This window comes from Aureobasidium pullulans, assembly GCF_000721785.1.
Source record: "Aureobasidium pullulans EXF-150 unplaced genomic scaffold scaffold_3, whole genome shotgun sequence".
In the NCBI taxonomy this organism is placed as follows: Eukaryota; Fungi; Ascomycota; class Dothideomycetes; order Dothideales; family Saccotheciaceae; genus Aureobasidium; species Aureobasidium pullulans.
The window spans coordinates 1,291,668-1,308,493 of NW_021941023.1; the positions used below are offsets into that span (position 1 = coordinate 1,291,668).

Sequence of the window (16,826 nt, forward strand, 5' to 3'; positions counted from 1 at the left end):
GTGGAGATGCACAATACTTTTGTTCTTCATCAGTGTCCATGAAAACGAGCTGTCATACTCACTTCCATTGGTTCGCGCAGCATAGTGCATCCCAATAGCTAACATGTGATGTCTTTTAGCACGCGGGGAACGGCGAAGAGCTTCAATTAATTCACGAAATCATGTCACAACAGCGGTGACTTGTTCAGATGTTTTCTTCGCTCGTGCAGATCTCGAAATCCGTAAGTACGCTCTCCTATCGCACGGATTCAGACCTCGTGGGCATGCCTGTTTATCTTCCGGCAGACCTCGCACATCGCCCCGCATGTAGAATATGCATGCATGCCCGCCTGGCCATCTTGCAAGTCTTGCCAGCCTGACCGAAGTTTATCCTATGGCTTTATGAGGCAAAGTTACCGAGCGTTTGACCTATGGTAGTTGGTTATTGCTCACTCATATCAGACGACGGTTTTCATTAACGCGCCGAAGGGAAGCACTGCAGAAAATACGCGACAATTTACGTCGAACACTTCTGGCTGCCAACTGTTGAATATTGACTTTCGGCTGTCAAAGCCCTTCGCAGGCCTCAGGCTCTCAAGGTGTACCGGGGTGCGGTGAGGAGTGCATCTGTCATCTCCGGGCGACCCCATGAAAAGCCAAAGGCCTAGATCCTAGAGGACTTTTCCCGATGGGTGGATGTAGCCATGTCTCTAGGAGCTCGGTCGTTTTCGAACCCAATACTGTTTCTATGTTGTGTGGGTGGTTGCTTCATGCCTTCCAGCCTGTGGCTGGGATCTGAATCAGAAACTGAGCGTAGATATCGAAGCATGCTTAGATCATTCTTCGTTGCACCAACCTTAGGTAAGCTGTCTCCGCTTCCGGCACTGAAGATATGAGGAAGAAACACTCGGTACCAATGTCACGTGGCTCACCCTGTCTTCGAGGCTGTCACGTATCTTTGAGCGTCCGTTGATCCTCCTTCGTATTGCATAACGTGTGAATGAGCATAATAAAGGAGACACCAAGCTTTAGACGTGGCTAGGCTTTGATAATGCAGTAAGACCTCGAGTGAGGTACCAAGAACCAGGATCAAGCATCAGGAAGGAAGAGGTTGGAAACAGTTGCAGTAGTTCGCTGTTGATGGTTGATTTCCGGGCCATAGGCTGCCCCTTCTCCTTCGGCACATTTTGGTAAGCCATCAGCCACCCACAAGTACGACGAACAGCTCCAAAAACGTCTTTTCCAACCCCCCGTGGTGCCACCACAAGATCTGGTACCGGTGGTCTGGCCGTTTTCTTTGTTTTTCCCGAATAATACTGGTGCAGCCACTTTTATTATCCCGAAGGCAGGAGGCAGTTGCAGCCGCGTGGAGTCCTGCTGGTAGCCAGCCCTTCACAAAGACCTCACTCGCTCTTTACTCTACGTACGTATCGGATAGCATGATTGAGCATCAGAATTGTTGAGGCTCTTGATCGGTCTGGACATCGGACACGCCGTAGCTGACCATCTATTGTTTTTCAACGTGTGTTGACCGCATCACAAGAGTAATACGAGGGGCTAGATAGATGTTGCACACCCCAGGAGTAGAGTCAGGAGTCATTGAGTAGAGCTACGAACTGAACGGCGATGTCTCGGAAGTTTTGTGCAAGACATAAATGCTGAGACATACTACGACTATGCCGCTCGGTTGGTTAGTCCAGCGTCACCACGAGATATATAGACCGTTGCTCATCGTGTTTCTGATAGAATACAGAAGGGGTTCACCATAGCAAAGTATTGTTGACATAGTGCATGCGACGATGTCGCTCGTTGTCATGAGTCTTGCCGATACCACATGACTCCGGGCATACAAGGATATTCTTGTCAGACAATGTGGTTCGATAGATGTAGAGAAGTCCCATGAGTAAGCAACGCCTCGGGGCCAGGTGCACAGTGCTGACAAGAGGACTTGAAACGCCTTTTGTGCAACTAACCAGTGTCCTTTTCACAGCTCGCACATACAGAGTCCGTCACTTTGTGGTATGCGGTAGGGAATGTAACCTGTTGCGTAGTTCTTGACTCATTCGTGTCTTTCCAACCGTTTTCCCAGGCGAGCTTGGAGTCAGGTCGTCGTCGGCAACTTGAGTGCCAGCAACGCAGATTTGCAGATAGCTGATTTGGCTGTCGTCCGACTCTGCGGCACGGATCACCGGGACATTTTCATCATCGGCCTGTCGAGATGCCCGTGTGAAAAGCCATCAGAATGTAACATGGTGCTCATGTAGGGGACAGAGCATGAAGTAGTATTTGCTCTCGATGGACGTATGCCGAACATCGAAAAGACTTGTGCTTTGACAGCTAGTTCGATGCTAGGTCTGCGTCCGGAACCTCGGTGCCAGTACTTTTGCGATCAGAATTTTGTTCCAAAGTATCACGCTGGACTGTAACGATAGTCGTGGGGCCTTGCGGGTTCTGTTGCACACATGATAGCTGCCAGACGGGCGTGTTAAGTTGTCCAGTAGGTTCAGTGTAGCGCCGCTGATTAGATGAAGCATGTCAAGATGGCTTTCGACCATAGACCACACTTACATCCTGGTAAGCATGGCAACCAAGGTCTTTTAGTGCATTCCGCATCTCGGCTAGAAAGATATGTGCACGAGGCAGTGGCCACTGCGAAAACTGTCAGTCTAGACAAGAGATCTCTTCTTCACTTGTACTAACCTTGCCAGCGGTGGTCAACAACCTCATGGTAAAGCCTTGGATATGTTCTACCAGACGAACGCGATTGAGTTCTCCAAGATGTCTGAGCGCAGGATCTTGCGACCAGCCGTTCATTGGCCATTTGAAGCGTTTCTCGACAACATCAACAAAACCAGCTTTTTCCAGTAGAGCCTTACTTTCTTTCCAGGTATTGAATGACTTGCCCCATTTGCCGCCCAGCTCTTCAATCGTTCGTCCCCAAGTATTGAAGAAGTGGTCGGGGCCTAACGTATCATCGTCGCTAACCTGTAAAGAGGGATGTCAGCCTGAGGAAAGGACGACCAGCAAGGGAGAGAAGCCGTCGTACCGGCCAAGTCGAATGCTCCATGATCTCGACATAACCGCCAGGCACGATGCACCTTAGAGCTTCACTGAAGAATAGATCCCAATCACGAATAGAACCAAACATCTCGCGAACATGGACGTAATCGAGATGGTTGTCCTCCCAAGTCCATTCTAACGAAGCATCATCAATTTCAAACACACAATTACAAGGGACAAGGTCGGGCTGAATTGGCGATAAATCAGTTCCGGTGACTTGGGCCTCGGGAAACTTATCGGCCATCTGGATTGCCCAAATGCCCGTGCCAGTCCCGACGTCCAGGATTTCTCGCGGGTTTTTGACAGGCGCCAAATGCAGCTCCCCACCAAGAGTCTCCAAATACATGGCATGACTTAGGCATTCGGCCTCGGTAGACTGTTCATCGTTTGGACCCTAGAGACGTCAGTTGTGCTCACACACAGGAAATGCGATGTGTTGATGCACTGACCCAGTACTCTCCGTCAGCATATGCATGATATCTTCGTCCATTCTCCATGCGATAGTCTGTAACATAGGTCGCCAGTGTGTCGGATGTTGTAGAGGCCGCGGTCCCGGGCGACGTCTCTGAAGCCATGCCTTGTGCTGTTACCACAACGAGGAAATGCACGATACAACAGCATGTAATGGCAATGGAACGGGTCCCGCCTTCTGAGAGAAAACGGACGGGAAAATTCAACGCAGTCTGCCCTCTCCTCTTTATGTGACTATCCAAGTAGTAGATGGCAGTTGTTGGCCAATTCTTATTAGCTGCATGTTTCTGGAGCGCCTACTTTCCGAGCAAACGCGCTGGATGCGCCAAACGCGGGAGCTAAACATCAACCCTGCGCCAGAGCTTTCGTGCATTCCAATCTATCCCTCCCTCTTTTGTGTCGCTTAGATGGGTTTGCTTGCTCGATTTATGAGGCACAAACTGAACGAATGCCGTCCCAGGCCTATCGTTTTCCTTGGCTGTGCTCTTCAGAGATGCGCGATATGCGTGAACCCATCAACCAGACTGCGAGCTCCGAAGAGAAATCCTGGCTTTTGGGCCTGTCATGGCGTGCACCCGATCCGATGGGTCTCGGGTGGCTGGAACACGTCCATCCTGTCGGTTCTTGCGCCAGCGTCCCGACTCCCGAATGTTTGCCCTTGGAGCTGCCTCTGTTTGCTGCAGTCGGTCCGCATCCCCAAAAACCTGTCCAAAAAGCTCCAGGAGCTATGGCCTAGAGGCTGGGCGCTCCTTCCAATTGACTTTTGCAGAACAATTCTTCCGTCAACACACACCAAAGTCCTCATTCCTGGCATCACCAGATGGCAAACGCCTGTCAAGCCGTTGCCTGTTAGCTGATGAGGAATCAGTCCCCCTCTCTCGTATTCAACTCCGCTTCAAGAAGCTATTGCATGGTTCATTGGAATCGTGAAACATTGGTCCTGAACTCCCTAACGGGCTGCTATCGACAATCTCGACCAGCTTTCCATGGGACCTTCAGTACCCTGCCTCGGTATCTCGAAGCCGTTTGTCGATCATCGGATTACCGATTCATGCTCATCTATATGTGTATCACATAATCAAGAAGGCATCAAGATCCAAGGACAATATGATCAGATTTCAGAGGTATAGTGATCAGGATATTTCTGCTACGCCCGTAAGTCCATCACTGATTCGGGCCGTGTTCCTCAGAGATATGTATCACCACGTAACCGAACCGCAGATTCGAATGGCTGCGTAGTCATTGGAGCTTAACAAGAGAACAGTCCCCCCAAAAAACAAGAAGGAACAAGAGATTGTAATTGCAGTCATGAATCATGACATCTACATATCCTTGCATATGCGCGTGTCTGACCAACTCTTGGTATTCGGCCGAGGAATTCTGAATGCAGTGTCATCTTCAAGGATTGCGCTGTTGGATCACCAGATATCATGTCAGAAGCCCTGGATCTTCCATGACCAGACAGCTGATGGCGTCCGGAGAAATGCACAGAGGTCGTAAAGCCTGATGCATGAAGAATGGCTTGATGCACCGGAGAGATGTAAGTCCAGCAGCCTTGTCCTCCTTCCAATAACCACGCATTACATTGCTGTACTCAGGATTATGTTGCCGCTGTGGAATCAACCCGGGAAATATGAAACAGTGATATCGCAGATCTCACCTAGTCGTGCGTGACCAAGGCGATCGTGCGAATATGGAGTTCTGCAGATATGCCCGAGCTTGACATATCCTCATCCAGGTCTGCGGACAGCTCGATACTCTCATCATGCTCCCGTTTCTTCTCCTTGGCCTCCGTCCTTTATGCTTGATGTCGAAGAGCTGGGCGAAGAGATACTGCAGTGCTTGTCAGCGGAAGAGGCAGATCTCAGTCTGTGTCGTGTTCCGTTTGGAGGGTTTCGGTATCCCCTATCATGTAAGTCTCTCTTAGGTAGCTTTTTGTCTTGCAGTCAGCATCTTCAATCTCGACAATGTCCAACTCTCTGAGATTTTCGTTGTACTTGAGAGCTTTGTCCGAGACTGTCTCGCCGTTGCTCAGGTGAAACAGCGTCCTGACTCTGTTTGGTATATCCCTCTGCATGGGTCCCCAATATTGCTCGCAGGCGCTTTCCAGTTCGCGGTACCTTTCGACCTGTGTGATGACCAGTTGGTAGCAGTCAGCGTGTTCTTTGCGAAGACGGTACATCTTGGGCTTTGCGCGAATGCGGGCGCCGGTGACAAAGTAAGGCCTTCCATTGCGGAAATGGCCTTTGTAGGTGTCGTCACCGATGAACTTGACGTACTGGATCATACGGAGACGACCAGTGCCATGGGAGTTGGTCTCGTTAACCGCCTTGATGCGACGGGTGCGGATTGTGGAGGAGGGGTGGTGACACATGTTGAATGGTGTAGTTTGGGGTCGATAAGGAGGGAGTGGTGAGATAGTTGATTGCTGATGGTTGACGGTTGATTGTTGACGGTTGAGGGTTGATTGTTGATTGTTGCTGGTGCGTAGTGGATATACTCGACCTCTAGATATTTACCATGAAGCTGAAGAGTTGTCTCGATGGTATTGGTAGATGACCCTGATTTATATTGTGGTCGTGAATCTCGAAACTGTGATCTCGGATGACTTTGGATGACTTTTTGATGACTGTCTGAGAATCGTGTTCCGAAGGATTTAGCAGAAGGAAGCGACGAGAAAATATTATATGTGCAGCGAATGTTAGTGCGATGATTCATACTCAGAATGGGTAGTGCTTGTCGCGTCCAGACATGCTAAATGGTCTGTAATGAGCACATTAGTTATAGGCACCAACGACAGGATTCTGTTACCGGAAAAGCTGCAAAACATGTTATCGAAGAGCACAACGATTGATCCAGAGTTATGTTTCGGCTACTGAGAGACTAGATTTGATACTGCGCCATCTTTGGAGTGTCCATACCGCTGGCCAGGGTCATACCCTCAGAATCCATACTCGCTGAATTTGAGTCCCATCAGCACCTAAGGACAAAGTCTTACATTCGACTGGTATTGTCTCCTGACATGTTCAGCTCTTATAGTGTGGGACCGAAAACTTCTAGTGATAATTTGACAGAGACTGTTCCATATGCGAGAGTGATGTTCTGTTCGTTTGTGATAGCTTATAGACATGACTGAAGCTGAATCCCAGGAGCCAGACAGATCAATCAAGTCGAAATTTACTCAGTCCAACTTGTCTGCCTAGAAGCTTCCTTCCGTGTTACCTTCACCCATACTCTTGCTGCTACTGCTACCGCTCTGAATGCTACCCAGAATGCCGTCCAGATAGCTTGCACCGCTCCATTTCTGATGTGTGAGGACGTCACAACCAAGCTCGCGCTCACGACGTTGGACGAGGTTGACATATGCTAGCATGCCGTCGGTCTTGAACCCCTTGGCGAGCTCGTTGGTGATCGTGGCAGTACTGTGAAGACCAGCCAGTGAGATGAGCTGAAGAACAAATCTGTAGATGTGTCAGTCGAATCCGTAGTCTGGTACGTATTGCTTACCCTTCCTTGCCCAGGTCCCAGATGAAGTTCTTAAGTTGGTCTTCGCTAAATCCATGGCCCATCCAATTGAAGCTGGGACTGAGGTTGTACACGAGTTTCTTTCCGGGACACACATCTCTGATTTCTTTGGCGAAGCCTGCAGCTTTTTGCACACTCGGGTCGCCAGTCTCGAGCCATAGCAGATCGGCGAATGGGGCAAACTCGATTGCGCGCTTTGTTGCCGCGGCAAGCCCGGCACGGTAGTGATAGAAGCCTTCCTTCGTGCGTGGCACATCCCAACTGAACTGGACGGGAGAACCTGCGATGGATGCAGCAAGCTGACGACGGCTGTTCAGGGGTCGGTTACGGTTTGCAGCGATCTCACTTCCATATTTGCAGACCTTCTCGGAGTCGGAAGTCTGAGACTTGATGTGGGCGATGGCAGCTAGAGTGAGGACATCAGAATATGCGTCATGTTTGCAAGTGTGATTGACTTACCCTCATCGAACGTGACAAGTTTGTGCTCTTTGGTCCACTTGGCCTCGTAGGCGTCGATTTCAGCACCTGTTGCACCTTCCTGTTCCATGACTTGGAGTGTTTCTGCCAAAGGCTCGATATCTTCGGTCGAACCAAGGATATATTCATGGTCGCGAGCATCTATAGCGCTGCTCAACAGCTTGCCACTTTCAGAATCCGTACGGGCGATGACCAAGTTTTCACAACCCATCATATCCCATTGGAAGCGTGTCGCGACTAGGCGGTTGATGTGTTCGCCAACCGGAACCAGAACCTTGCCTGCCAAGTGGCCACACTTCTTACCGCCATGTAGTTGGTCCTCGAAGTGTACAGCTGCAGCTCCATTCTCGGCAAACAGCTTAGCCAGCTTCAATACTGCGGAAAGACCACCGTGCCCGGTGTCTCCGTCTGCGACAATTGGTCGAAGATAATCAGTATACGGCGTCTTCTTCCTGTCCTCGGGAGACATCTTCCTCCTTGCGTCATAGTGCTTTCTGTCGTGCAATTGCTGTGCTTTGAAAAGACGTTGCACCTGGTTGGGAACTGTGTTGTAAGGATAGTCACCAAAGTCGGGAGAAACCTCGTTTGTGCTAGTCAAGACGGAAGAACAGGCCCATCCAGATACATAGAGAATTTCTTGATGAGGTGCTTGCTGTGTCATCTGCACAGGATCGATGGCTCCCATTGTATGTACAGGCTCTCCCTTGGCAGCTCGTTCTTCCAGAAGATTGAATAGTTTCCTGGCCATCAACGAAGACGGGTAGACTTGTTGTAAGGTTCCTCGCTTGCTGACGACATCTTCTGCAGAATAGGGTCTTTTGATGCCCTTGTATCTGGGCGAAGCCCACCACTCTTGGACTTGTTTGACTTGGTCATTGAATACTGTATCTTCAGATTCTCCAACTTTCTCTTCCGTTGACAACAGCTGGAATGAGGATGTAGGATCTGCTGAAGGCAAAGGAGGACTGACCGACTTCAGAGATGCAGACATCCGGATCGAGCTCGCTGAGATGAAGCGAGAGGTAGGGCGAGCTGCAAGATGGGCCCTCGACAATGGCCGCCGCTGGAGACACTGGATGGTTGCCCGACGCATGCTGTGGGTTGTAGTGCACTCGAACTTCCGGTCGCAGAATCTTGAGGATATCTTCTCGCACTGCTGCCAACTGGCGGGTATTGCGGCCGTCACGGAGTGAAGGTCCAAGGGTCCATCGCTCCGGGCGTCATAACCGAAGCAACCGACACCTCGGCCCTCACCCCACGTTCGCAGCGGCCAGTGACAGCACCTCCGCATTCCCCGCAGCGCCTGTAGTGACGAAGGGCGCCTCGATATCTAAGGTGCTTCCTCGAGCCATCTTTTGTTATTGTCAGAGACAGTACCTGAGATACTGTCTTCCAGAACACTCAACATGACTTCAAATTCACGCACTGCCCTGAGGGCTTTCAGAAATGTCAAGGTAAGTGACAAGCTTGTCCCACTCAATTCCGACACAGCTAACGATTCATGAACAGGCTACCAACTACCGCCCAACTCTGTCTCGTATGTAAAACAGATGCGCATCTTGGTCGGGATACTCACAGTAAGGCGCAGAACAAGGCTTCGCAACAAGTACCGAGCCAACCCTCAAAGACACGCTTGCAAAAGTTATCCCTGCCAAACGTGATCTTCTCAAGCAAGTCAAGAGCCATGCTTCGAAGAGCATTGGTTCCGTGAAGGTCGAGAACACTCTTGGTGGAATGAGGTACGCCTGATCCTCCAACTCGAGAACTCCATCAAGCTAAGCGCAAGCAGAGGTCTTACGGCCATGATCTGGGAAGGTTCAGTCCTCGACGCCAATGAAGGCATTCGCTTCCACGGCCGCACCATCAAGGACTGCCAGGAGCAGCTTCCGAAGGGCAAGACTGGATCAGAAATGCTGCCCGAGTCCATGTTTTGGCTGCTTCTTACTGGTGAAGTACCAACCACCAACCAGGTGCGCGCCTTCTCTCGCGAGCTGGCACAGAAGGCTGCATTGCCTGACTACGTCGAGACCATGCTGGACAACTTCCCGCCGGACATGCACCCCATGACGCAGTTCGCATGCGCCGTGTCTGCCCTCAACAAGACCAGTGTCTTTGCAAAGGCCTATGAGAAGGGATTGAACAAGGCCGACTACTGGGAGCCAACCTACGAGGACTCCATCTCCCTCATTGCCAAGCTTCCTACCATCGCAGCCAAGATCTACCAGAACTCTTACAATGGGGGTGGTGCTCTTCCTGCCCAGCCTGATCCGGAGCAAGATTGGTGTTACAACTATGCTGCCATGCTGGGCAAGGGTGGCAAGGAGAACGAAGGCTTCCAAGACCTACTCAGACTCTACTGCGCATTGCACGGCGATCACGAGGGAGGCAATGTTTCTGCCCACTCGACCCACCTGGTTGGCTCTGCTCTCTCAGACGCTTTCTTGTCATACTCGGCCGGTTTGCAAGGTCTTGCTGGTCCTCTCCATGGTCTAGCAGCTCAGGAGGTCCTTCGATGGATTCTGCAAATGCGGGACCACATCGGAAACGACTTCTCCGAGAAGGATGTCAAGGACTATCTGTGGAGCACACTTAACAGCGGACGTGTGATCCCTGGTTTCGGTCATGCAGTGCTGCGCAAACCTGATCCCAGATTCGACGCCTTGCTCGCATTTGGTGATGCTCACGAGGACATCAAGAACAACAGCCTGTTCCAGCTTGTCAAGACCAACTCGCAGATCGCGCCCAATGTGCTCAGCGAACACGGCAAGGTATGTTACATCCAACTCTTTTCGTAGTCCTCAATGCTGACTCCAAGACAGACAAAGAACCCGTACCCCAACGTCGACTCCGGCTCAGGAGTACTCTTCCACCACTACGGCTTCCGCGAGACACTGTACTACACAGCCATCTTCGGTGTCAGCAGAGGCCTCGGTCCGCTCGCACAGCTCATCTGGGACAGAGCATTGGGTCTTCCCATTGAGAGACCCAAGAGCATTGATTTGAAGGGATTGTTGAAGGCCGCAGAGGCATGATCGGCGCAATGAATAGACGGAACATGACTAGACGTCCTGGGATGAAAGATATGGTAGATTTTGATTAGCATGGGCGGGCGCGGCCTTCAAAGACATGGTAGCGACAAGAACGAAAGCAGAAAGATTCCAGCAATGCCATGGGCAATCACAGATCCGGGTTATTTCCTGTCCGCCGTAACCGGGCGTGTTTGACACAAATCAAGGTACAGAGCGAGTATGATCGGAGTATGACGGGCACTCGCCGATTCATTCATGCTGTTGTTAGAAAAGATCGTCCGAGTTGTTGATTGATCATCGTGAGTGCCAAGATGAGGACGAAAAGTTGATCAACCCAAATCGGAGTGCCTGCGATTCTGCCACAGGGGCTACCCTGCGTCTCTCGGAGTTATCCCTGATTGGCGGAAACGAAGGACAGCTGAGCTCCCTCGGTCGCGGCCTGAACAGCTCACCATCACATGCAAATGCGCTCCGGGCATACAAATTCCGCCGTCACGGCGCGGAAGGAGCAGCGCGCGCAGTGAGAAATGACTGTCAGGAATCAGGATGCGGCCCCTCAATGTATCCAATAATTGCCCGTGGAGAAGGTCCTCATAAGGGACCGTGGTAGCGCCGCTCCAAGGACCATGTCCACTCGAATCCTCCATCACCGTGGAGAATACCCACAAGCTTTGACATCCGTTGCATCATAGCCGACTCTCACCAAGAGCGCAATCCTTGCGGATTCTTGAAACCTTTTCTCGCCGCGACCCCTCTCCCCTCTCTTCTTCCTTCATTCACAATCAACTGAGGATGGCGAGTCGATCGAATCGTTTCTTCCGCGCATTGGGATACGCCTCGGCCGCCGGTGCCGTCGGTGCAGGTGGTCTCTACACCATCTACAGACCCCGCGAGATCCCTGGTTCAGAGGCCGCTGCTGTTCCGCCGCCAACCTACGGCGAGGGCGGTGTCTTCAACCCTCCCAACTTCCCTGAGATCAAGTCTCGCGCCGCTCAAATCGCCGACCTCAAGGCTTCTGCAGGCGCCGTCACTGGTGCCCTGAAGGATGCCGGAAACAAGGTTGCCAAGGCTGTAACCGGCTCGTCTGGCGATGTCCAGGCCGACAACCAAGGTAGCAAGGGCGAGGAATACGATCTCTTGGTCATTGGCGCTGGTGCAACCGGCACCGGTATCGCCCTCGATGCTGCCACTCGTGGCTTGAAGGTCGCCATGGTCGAGAGAGACGATTTCGCCTCGGGTACTAGCTCCAAGAGTACCAAGCTCGTCCACGGTGGTGTTAGATATCTCGAAAAGGCTGTCTGGGAACTCGACTACAACCAGTGCGTTTACATTGATCCACTTGTACAATTGCTCTCCATGCTGATGACCCGTAAAGATACAAGCTCGTCAAGGAGGCTCTCCGTGAGCGCCGCTTCTTCTTGGATACCGCTCCTCATCTCTCGTCATGGCTCCCTATTATGATTCCTATCAACAAGTGGTGGCAAGCACCCTACTTCTGGGCAGGCACCAAGTTCTACGATTTCCTCGCTGGCTCTGAAAACATCGAAAGTTCCTACTTCATGACCAAGTCCAAGGCTCTCAACGCATTCCCCATGCTGAAGAAGGACAACTTGGTTGGTGCTCTTGTCTACTACGGTAAGTCCTAGGATTCTCGATCTCGCCTGTAATTGCATTCTCTAACAGCGGCAGATGGTGCTCACAACGACTCCCGCATGAACGTCTCTCTCGGCATGACTGCTGCTCTTTACGGTGCAACTGTTGTCAACCACATCGAAGTTACCTCTCTTACCAAGGACGAGAACGGCAGACTCAATGGTGCTCGCGTCAGGGATCTGGTCGCTGATGCCAACGGCAGCTCCGACGAGTTCAACATTCGCGCAAAGGGTGTCATCAACGCCACTGGTCCTTTCACTGACTCTATCCGCAAGATGGATGACCAGAAGGTCGCTGAGATTGTCGCCCCCTCTTCCGGTGTGCACGTTATTCTTCCTGGTTACTACGCTCCCAAGAACATGGGTATGATCGATCCTCACACCTCTGACGGCCGTGTTATCTTCTTCCTTCCCTGGCAGGGCAACACCATCGCTGGTACCACCGACACTCCTTGCGACATCAACCAAAACCCCATTGCCGGCGAGGAGGAGATCAACTGGATCCTCTCCGAAGTCAAGAACTACCTCCAACCCGAAATTACTGTCCGCCGCGGTGACGTCCTCGCCGCCTGGTCTGGTATCCGTCCTCTTGTCCGCGACCCCAACAAGGCCAAGTCTGAAGGTCTCGTCCGTAACCATCTCGTCACCACTAGCGACAGCGGTCTGATCACCTGTTCCGGTGGCAAGTGGACCACTTACCGTCAAATGGCCGAGGAGACTGTCGACGAAGCCATCAAGGAATTCAAGCTCACCACTGGTCCCCTGCCCAACCCCCCTCGTGTTTCCGGCTCATCGAGATTCAACGACGCTGCTACCCTCGATGGAAGCTGCCAGACTCACCAGGTCAGACTCGTCGGTGCTCACGGCTGGAGCAAGACTCTGTTCATCAACCTGATCCAGCACTACGGTATTGAGACCGAGGTCGCTCAGCATCTCGCCGAGTCCTACGGTGACCGTGCATGGCAGGTTGCTGCCCTCTGCGCCCCTACCGAGCAACGCTTCCCCGTCCGTGGCACCCGTATCTCCGAGCTCTACCCCTTCGTTGACGGTGAGGTTCGCTACGCCATGCGCCACGAGTACGCCGAGACCGCTGTCGATGTCATTGCCCGCCGTACCCGTCTTGCTTTCTTGAACGCCCAGGCTGCTCTCGAGGCTCTGCCCAAGGTTATTGACATGATGACCGAGGAGTACAAGTGGAGCAAGTCGAGACAGGACAAGGAGTGGAAGGACGCTGTTCAGTACCTCGGCAGCATGGGTCTGCCCAAGGGCAAGCTCTCTCTGACCCGCTCTGATGTCGAGTCCGGCAAGGTCGGCAAGTACACTGACGAGGAGTACAACCTCTATGCCCGTCACGGTAAGCACACTCCATTCCCGTAACTACTTACACCGACTCTTACTAACGCATTCCTCCCAGACAAGCCCCAAGAGCCCCTCGAGACCGACTCCAAGTTCGCTCACGGCGAGAACCCCACCATCGAGGCCGACTCGCCCGTCAACAAATAAGCAAGAAGCTGTTACGATTAAAGACACGAAGTCCACACACAGAATAGGTGGTGGATACACACTTTCAGAAAGATGAAGAAGTTGTACATAATGCGAGGCATGGAACGTGGATGAGAAGAAAAAGCATCAAAGGCGCTCGAGAGCAGGAATCTTGGATTTATTGCGCCTGTCGTCCTATTTTCCTTCGACCTCTTTTTTCTCCCACACACGTTGGTTTTCATTGCTTCATCTAGGATACCTTACTTGAAATTTCCTACGTTTTTTTTATCTCTATATTCTCGTTCCGCTCTTTCATCGCAAGTGATTGTTGTGGATGTATGTTATGGCCAAAAGTATTGGCCCGAGGGCGGCCGCTCGGCTTTGGGAAGTGTCTCACTCATGTTCCGAACACAAAATGCAAGCGTTGAGAACGCCTCGGCTGCATGCTTCTTCGACTGAGGCCTCCTTCTCTCGGACCTCGTCTGTCAATTCGCAAACATTACTTTCTTGCAACATTGTCAGTAGCGCTTGCCATGGCGAAACGCCTCAACAGCGATACGAAAGCATCTCAACTTGGCAAGGAGTTTCACAGCCCTCGCGACTTCCCTCGAACTCCTGAGATTCTAGCTCTCAGGACCACCGAGGCTTACAGGGAGGCTGTAGAAAGGCACGATGGTTTTTGAGTGGTAGGTCATGTCCAATGTGAGCATGTCGGACTACTACTCTTGAAAGACATTCTTGTCGAGCTACAAAAAAACATTCTGCCTGTTCATAGTCAGACATGAAGGGGTCTCTTAGAAAGGAGAGGTCCAATCTAATCTTCAATCTGGATACTCTGGACAACGAGAGCATATCAATATGCCTCACAGTGGCCCGCGCCCTATTCGCGAAACCATTGTGCATTTCTATAGGTATATATCCGCAGTCGCGTCCCACTGAGAGCATCAAGCAGGATCAACAACACCCGGAAAAAGGAGGAGCTCAAAGCTCTCCTACAAGTTTAGTTCGACACAATAATGCTGTAGAAATGCACAAACGTTCCTTAAAAGCGAGTATGCCTCCATCGGAAGCTCAAGATCGCAAGTGCTCATTTCGTCTCTCAATGGGCAAGAACTCATTCTGGAAATCACCTTGCATTTCTACACGTTAGAACTGACAACTGTGTCGTAGGCTGAGAGCATTGAGCAGGATCAAGATGGCATATGAATACAGACGCAGTGATATCTCCATTGGATTATTCATCGCGATCAAAAGCTGTAGATGTGCACAAACATAAATCGGATCAGTGATGCCTCCACTGAGAGTCCAAACCTGGAAATCGACAACCTCAAGGACGAATTTACCCCTGACATGTTTACGAATACTGGCCGCTAGCTCTCTCTGGACAACCACGTCGATCTCAAAAACATCGTGCATTTTGACAGCCATGTACGCAGCTCTGATGGAGAGATGGAGTAGTGCGATCTCGGCGCGATGGTTCTTGCATACATCTAAGCAGTTGCTGCAATCAAGAGAAACAAATCAGTCGTCGACAATGTTCGTCTGCTTACGAACACCCAATACAACCCGGCCTTGACCTTTTCCCATCGACTCCTGGATGCCAAAATCCGAAGCTCGTGATCGTGTATGATACTTCTCGCCCTCTTGACGGCATCCACTTCTTCCGGTATTGTCAAAACTCGCCTTGGTACGTGGTTGAGCTCGCATTCGGCCACGATTTCCATGGGTATGTCGCGGATATTTTGGCGTGCTTCCTTCAAGATTTTCGTGATTTCGTTGTATTTGCTTAGGTATGCGTTATTCTCTGCAAATACTGCGGTGTCGATTGCCGGAAGGAGGGAGGGGTGTTGTTGCGTCTTGGGTGGAACACCTTTCTTCATGTGTATTTGCGTGTGCATATCCCTTCGTACCCCATCGCATGCACAGTTATTTTTCGATCCATCGACTGTCCATTGAGAGGCCGAGAGACCGAGTGCAATCTCAGACTTTCGAATGATACTGTAAGACAGGCATGGCGAAACCCCTCCCTCTTGTTCAACAAAAACAAGTCACAATGGATACTCTCAGCGAATCATGCGGCCTCCTTTTAAATGCTTAAGATTGCAAGATCATGTCGAACATGAACGTTGGCCTATTGAGAGGTGAATTCTGCTTCGGTGGCACTGACCATTTTTGAGGTACCCTTATTTCCAGACAAAGTCATGTATCACAGCAGGACCGCTTCTCAAGATACGAAAAAGCTTGAATTTGAGCTAGGTTGATATGATATCCGTCTGATGATCTTGAGCTGTTGGTTATGCATCACTCATCAAACCAAGGTCGAGTATCTTTCCATGTAGTCCTCACTTTGAACCTCCTTTTGTGCTCGATGACGATTGTGCTTTCGAAGAAGACGACGTATCTTGCTTCGAAGACACTGCTTGATCTGTCCCCAACACCTGCGCGAAGGCTTTGTCGGTTCTGCACCTTGCTGGAAACTCTGTATCCCAATGCCGTAGCAATTGGGCCGTTCTCCGCAATAATTTTCATGTGCTCGTGGTTTTGTTGTGAGAGTTGCTCGCCTTCTTCTGCTGTTTTGGCTAGAGCACCTTCTATAGCCGATAGGGTGATGGCACTATGGCTCTCCTTCGATTTCGAGGCTTTGACGTCGCCAATGACCTTGTCGAACCCTTGCCGAGTGATCTTTTCTGCTTTCTTGCATGTGGTCGTAGGATATGGATGGCTGTGTTCCGCTGCGGAAAGCCACAATGGCGAGAACGTGTGCTCGCACTGGCCCAGATCCATCCATGTTCGTAGCACAAACTCCATACCCGCATCGGCTCTTGTAGCTTCTTCAAACAGTCCGTTCTCAAGTATGCTTATATCATGGAACACAGAGCAACGCGAGCAGACGAACAATTTCGATCGGTAGGTCTGGTCTTTCTTGAGATCCGAATCACTTTCCTCCATCAAAGAGGCGAGATTGAGTTCGAGACATCGAGTCATCTTATGCTTGCAGACCTTGAACAGATTTGCCGAGTCTCTGACGAAATCCACAGTGGTTATGCGGGCTTGATCCTTGGTGAAGAAGGCGCGCTGTGTCGTACGTAGGATGAGTCTGCCATCAACAATCTTTGGCTCCATGTCGAATTTGGTCAAGAAAAGTGTGCCT

The 16,826-nt window shown here is 51.1% G+C and overlaps 5 protein-coding genes across 5 annotated transcripts; 2 read left to right on the top strand and 3 right to left on the bottom strand.

Annotated features, from left to right (window-relative positions):
• Window positions 1-2,316: 2,316 nt before the first annotated feature.
• On the bottom strand, window positions 2,317-3,782 carry M438DRAFT_403210 (S-adenosyl-L-methionine-dependent methyltransferase; the record flags this gene model as incomplete). Its single annotated transcript, XM_029909642.1, has 5 exons — window positions 3,489-3,782; window positions 3,026-3,433; window positions 2,680-2,964; window positions 2,548-2,628; window positions 2,317-2,496 (listed from the first exon to the last, which is right to left on the bottom strand). The coding sequence occupies exons 1-5, from the start codon at window positions 3,612-3,614 to the stop codon at window positions 2,317-2,319; spliced, it is 1,080 nt and encodes a 359-aa protein (XP_029764083.1). The 5' UTR covers window positions 3,615-3,782.
• Window positions 3,783-6,549: 2,767 nt separating this feature from the next.
• M438DRAFT_343020 (isocitrate lyase) lies at window positions 6,550-8,716 on the bottom strand. Its single transcript, XM_029904888.1, has 3 exons — window positions 7,495-8,716; window positions 7,018-7,441; window positions 6,550-6,971 (listed from the first exon to the last, which is right to left on the bottom strand). The coding sequence occupies exons 1-3, from the start codon at window positions 8,603-8,605 to the stop codon at window positions 6,710-6,712; spliced, it is 1,797 nt and encodes a 598-aa protein (XP_029764084.1). The 5' UTR covers window positions 8,606-8,716; the 3' UTR covers window positions 6,550-6,709.
• A 202-nt stretch (window positions 8,717-8,918) lies between these two features.
• Window positions 8,919-10,544, top strand: M438DRAFT_332371 (mitochondrial putative 2-methylcitrate synthase; the record flags this gene model as incomplete). Its single annotated transcript, XM_029903500.1, has 5 exons — window positions 8,919-8,966; window positions 9,022-9,049; window positions 9,101-9,251; window positions 9,302-10,280; window positions 10,332-10,544. The coding sequence occupies 5 exons, from the start codon at window positions 8,919-8,921 to the stop codon at window positions 10,542-10,544; spliced, it is 1,419 nt and encodes a 472-aa protein (XP_029764085.1).
• Window positions 10,545-11,333: 789 nt separating this feature from the next.
• On the top strand, window positions 11,334-13,696 carry M438DRAFT_332372 (DAO-domain-containing protein; the record flags this gene model as incomplete). The annotated part of the gene is made up of 4 exons (XM_029903501.1): window positions 11,334-11,860; window positions 11,917-12,176; window positions 12,231-13,547; window positions 13,608-13,696. The coding sequence occupies 4 exons, from the start codon at window positions 11,334-11,336 to the stop codon at window positions 13,694-13,696; spliced, it is 2,193 nt and encodes a 730-aa protein (XP_029764086.1).
• A 2,280-nt stretch (window positions 13,697-15,976) lies between these two features.
• M438DRAFT_403215 (uncharacterized protein) lies at window positions 15,977-16,798 on the bottom strand (the record flags this gene model as incomplete). Its single annotated transcript, XM_029909643.1, has 1 exon — window positions 15,977-16,798. The coding sequence occupies one exon, from the start codon at window positions 16,796-16,798 to the stop codon at window positions 15,977-15,979; it is 822 nt and encodes a 273-aa protein (XP_029764087.1).
• Window positions 16,799-16,826: the final 28 nt, after the last annotated feature.